Below are 4,097 nucleotides of genomic sequence, written 5' to 3'. Positions count from 1 at the left end.
GTTTATCGGCCAAATAAGTTTTAACATATCAGCCAAAAATCCAATATTGTGCATCCCTACTTAAAAAATCTCTGACCCTAAAAGTTCCAAGTCATCGTGCAATTTTATAAAAAAAACTCAAAAATATAATTAAACAGCACAACTAAATTGCAATTCAATTTGACATTTTAAGTAGGTCGTTCATACAATTTTGATTATTGATTAAAAATGCAACAAGAGAAATGTTTGATGTGTATTATTCACATCACGTATCAAAACGATGGCACTAATTTGTCAAAATAACAGCAATCAAAATGTCAAAAAGACAGTCCAATTTACTTTCATTTAAAAAAGGCTTCTCATTTTCCTTAGTTGGACAACCGGGAATTAAATAACCTGAAGGCAGTGGCAATCGATATCTGAGCAGGAGCGAGTGAGTGGTGGGGGTGAGTGCCGAGCTAACCAGGCAGTCGTACACGAGCAGGAGCTCACAGGCAGCCGCCATGAACAGAAGGAGGAGGTGCCTGGAGGTTCCACATGTGGTCGGACAACAACGAGCAGGACAGTGAATTCAGCGGAGAAGAGTCGTGCTCAGAACCGTCAAGTAAAGGGGAGGGTGATGCTTGACAGAAGTGTGTACAAATGTAGGTAAACGTAAATGTTTAACGATCCATTAAAATACACCGAAATGCAGGAAATCGCATCTAATTTATTAAAAAAACAGACCCCACCCCGCCCTGCATGCTATTTGCATTCCGGCATCGACCGGTTTACAAATTAAGCCCCGACCACCACGTCACGTTTTTTTTTCTCCTTCAAACGGTTGGTCCCCTTTACAAAGAAAAAATAAAAGGTGCACCGCTGGTGTCAAAGGAGAGATAATAGTAGTGTCATGCCTTCTAAAGATTCTGACTGCAGTTTGCCCGTTACAATGAGTTAAACATGAACGTATGAATGTTTGTTGGCTTAATGAGCAGCAACAAAAAGGGGAGATTTGTTCTTTCAGTCCAGCTGCAGAGTAGCAGCTGTTTTACATAAAGCCATCACTTCATAAAAAATATAGATACTTTTTACTAAAGTGGGATGTTTTTCCTTGTTAGAGTTTATTTTTAAGGTAAAAGATTTAATAATTTTGCAGCTATTGGTTAACCCACTGTGAGGGAACCCATCAGAATGCTAACTAATAATAAATTAATTAGGTAACAGTTACTTCAGCCCTAAGAGCCAAAATAACTAAATAAAGCAACCACGACTGTGAGGAATACATTCCCACAAAGATTCACTTCATGACACATCATCAACTTCAATCTAGATTTACAATTGAATTAAACACTAGTGGGCAGCACGGTGGCGCAACTGGTAGAGCTGCTGCCTCTCAGTGAGAAGGTCCCTGGTTCAAACCCCGGTCCAGGGGCCTTCTGGGTGGAGTTTGCATGTTCTCTCCGTGCATGCGTGGGTTTTCTCCGGGTACTCCGGTTTCCTCCCACAGACCAAAAACATGCATGTTAGGCTGATTGGTAACTCTAAATTGTCCCTAGGTGTGAGTGAGAGAATGAATGGTTGTTTGGCTCGTTTGTCTCTATGTGGCCCTGTGATGGACTTGCGACCCGTCCAGGGTGTACCCCGCCCCTCGCACAGTGATTGCTGGACATGGGCACCAGCGACCCCCGTGACCCAAAATGGAACAAACGGGTAAAGAAAATGGATGGATGGATAAACACTAGTGACCATCGATCAGAAGGGACTTTAAAATGGTTGCTTGCCTGGCAGACCATAATTTTGGATACTTAAATGCTTCAAAGCCAAACTAGTTTTATTTGAAGCTGTTTTCTCCATAAAAACCTCCAGAGCTCCATTCACCACCCGTCAGTGGAGGAGTTGCTATTCCCCGAAAGGATGGCAGGAACAAAGACGCTCGGTACCTGGATGTGTTGCTCAAATCTATGAATGGTTCGTTAGGGACTGAAGTGTTGAGTTCCTAAAGTTAGCTTACAAACATGAAACTCCCCGTCAGTCACAAATATACTTTTTTGTATTTTTGTAAACACTGCTGTACAAAAAGCACAGCTGATGGCAGTGATGCATCACTCATTTGTTCCTCAGGAGCTTTTGAGGAACTGCTCCTAACTCTCTGAACGTTGGACTCTGTGTGTGGACCCATCACCTTGATGAGTGCAGAGCAGTGTCCCATCCCTGGAGATCTGAATTTTCTGTGTGGAGCCTTGGAAAGCAGAGTTGGAATCAGGTCCAGCAGGTCTCCCACCGCGTTCAGGAACTGGACGTCAAACAGCGACAAAGGCTGTGAGAAAGACAGAAGATGAGCACCTGGTCAGCAAATGGAAAAGAAAAGTGCTGCTGCCTTTAAAAAGAGACAAATACCAACAACTCCTAACCCTCAACCTGAAAAAAGAAATATTGATGTGTTGTTTTACAAACTGACCTAAATTGAATCTTCCAGCAGAACAAACTAGAAGGTTGTACAAATATACACTTCAGTAGCACTTTAACGAGTTTTCTTAAACAACAATATAATAATGACATTAACACGATAGGTGTTTTCCCGAGAGGATGGCAAAATAAATGTCCTCCATAAAAAGCTTCCAAAAAACAAAACACGTGACGTCCCTTTAAATATCAGAGAGAAGTTTGGTTCTCTTCGAGCTTCCTCGTTTTACATCAGAACATACAAATCGGGTGAATCACTGACATGAACGTATCATCAATCTAAAAAAAGTTAAACTGGAAAATATCCCATAATAGCTTACCAGTACTCACAACAACACATGCTCAAACACCACTAAATCAAACTAATTGTAGTGTAAAATGGTTTAAGAAAAAAAAAAATTCAGGTGTGGATCCAGGGATAGACAAGACCCCAATAGACCCCTAAAATGGAAAAATCAGCATTAAAAATTACCCCTAGAACTACGGAGTGCAATTCCTAGGCCCATTATTAGAACAGCTTCATGAAATGTTAAAGCAGCAGGACAAACTATAGAAGCTTTGTCAACTAAAGCTAGCAGTGAATATACCTTATCTGAGCTCCTTCAGGAAGGACTGGACAGAAAAATGTAACCAAGTATCAGCACACTGTTAAACCTATCAGGCCTAGAGCCCAAATGAAACAAGGCACTGTCTCTCCACAGACCTTCTAAAAAAGTGATGGACTTTGGAAAGTAGCTAATTAAAATAGCTGGTACCTATGGGCACATCATGTTTGTTAGGACACGTGTGTGGTTTGAATATCTACAACCATTAAGCCAGACTTGTGAAAACATAACCATGACTATTCCAACTGCTTACCTCGTCATTGATCAAACCCATCCTAAAGCAGATAGTGGACGTTTTGATGAATATACTGCTACCAAGATGGATTGGTTTTATTTTTTATTTTTTTTAACCAGGATTATTTTCATTAATTAAACCTTTATTTATACAGGTTAATCTCATCGAGCCTCAGGGACTCACAAGAGAGACCTGATTTCTTAACAAAGAGATTTTGATCATCTAGAGCATGAACTTTGATGTTTTGAACCACTTTGGCCATGGCTGCCTCAGACGAGTTGGCGGAGGAGAGAGTGGACTCCAGAAACCATCTTATCACCATCAAACTGGTTGGTCCACTATGTGAGTGTGCTACTTATGGGATTGAGTTTGTTGTGACTCCTTGGACTGATGAAGTCTTTTGGATGAAAGATGAAATGATTCAACACAAAAAAACATCCAGAGGACCGACTGACTGAACTTTGTTGGATTGGTTTGTATGCTTAGTGAGAATGAAAGTCTCTGTGACAATGTTACATAGTGGAGTGAATGAAAATATTAAACTTAACAATATGAAAAGAGAAACTGAAGAAATAAAAAGGCATGATGTAAATGTTAGTTTAAATCAGTTGGACAACATTAGGTCCTAAAGGAATCCATCCATCCATCCATCCATTTTCTTCCGCTTATCCGGGGTCGGGTCGCAGGGGTAGCAGCCTAAGTAGGGAGGCCCAGACTTCCCTCTCCCCAACCACTTGGGCCAGCTCTTCCGGGGGAATCTCGAGGCGTTCCCAGGCCAGCCGAGAAATATAGTCCCTCCAGCGTGTCCTGGGTCTTCCTCTGGGCCTCCTTCC

General features: G+C 41.5%; 1 protein-coding gene across 1 annotated transcript in view; it reads right to left on the bottom strand.

The window, feature by feature from the left end:
- The window catches only part of pick1 (protein interacting with prkca 1), an 8,447-nt gene extending 5,144 nt beyond the window's left edge, over positions 1 to 3,303 (bottom strand). Inside the window, exons 1-2 of the mRNA XM_037688495.1 lie at positions 3,283 to 3,303; positions 2,137 to 2,278 (exon numbers count right to left, since the gene is read on the bottom strand). Of these exons, the coding sequence (XP_037544423.1) occupies positions 2,137 to 2,278; positions 3,283 to 3,303 (163 nt within the window). The remainder of the gene's footprint in view (positions 1 to 2,136; positions 2,279 to 3,282) is intronic.
- Between the last annotated feature and the right edge of the window lie 794 nt (positions 3,304 to 4,097).

Source organism: Nematolebias whitei, chromosome 15 (assembly GCF_014905685.2).
Source record: "Nematolebias whitei isolate Nwh7 chromosome 15, NemWhi1, whole genome shotgun sequence".
NCBI lineage: Eukaryota > Metazoa > Chordata > Actinopteri > Cyprinodontiformes > Rivulidae > Nematolebias > Nematolebias whitei.
This window is presented reverse-complemented; position numbering and strand designations above follow the sequence as displayed.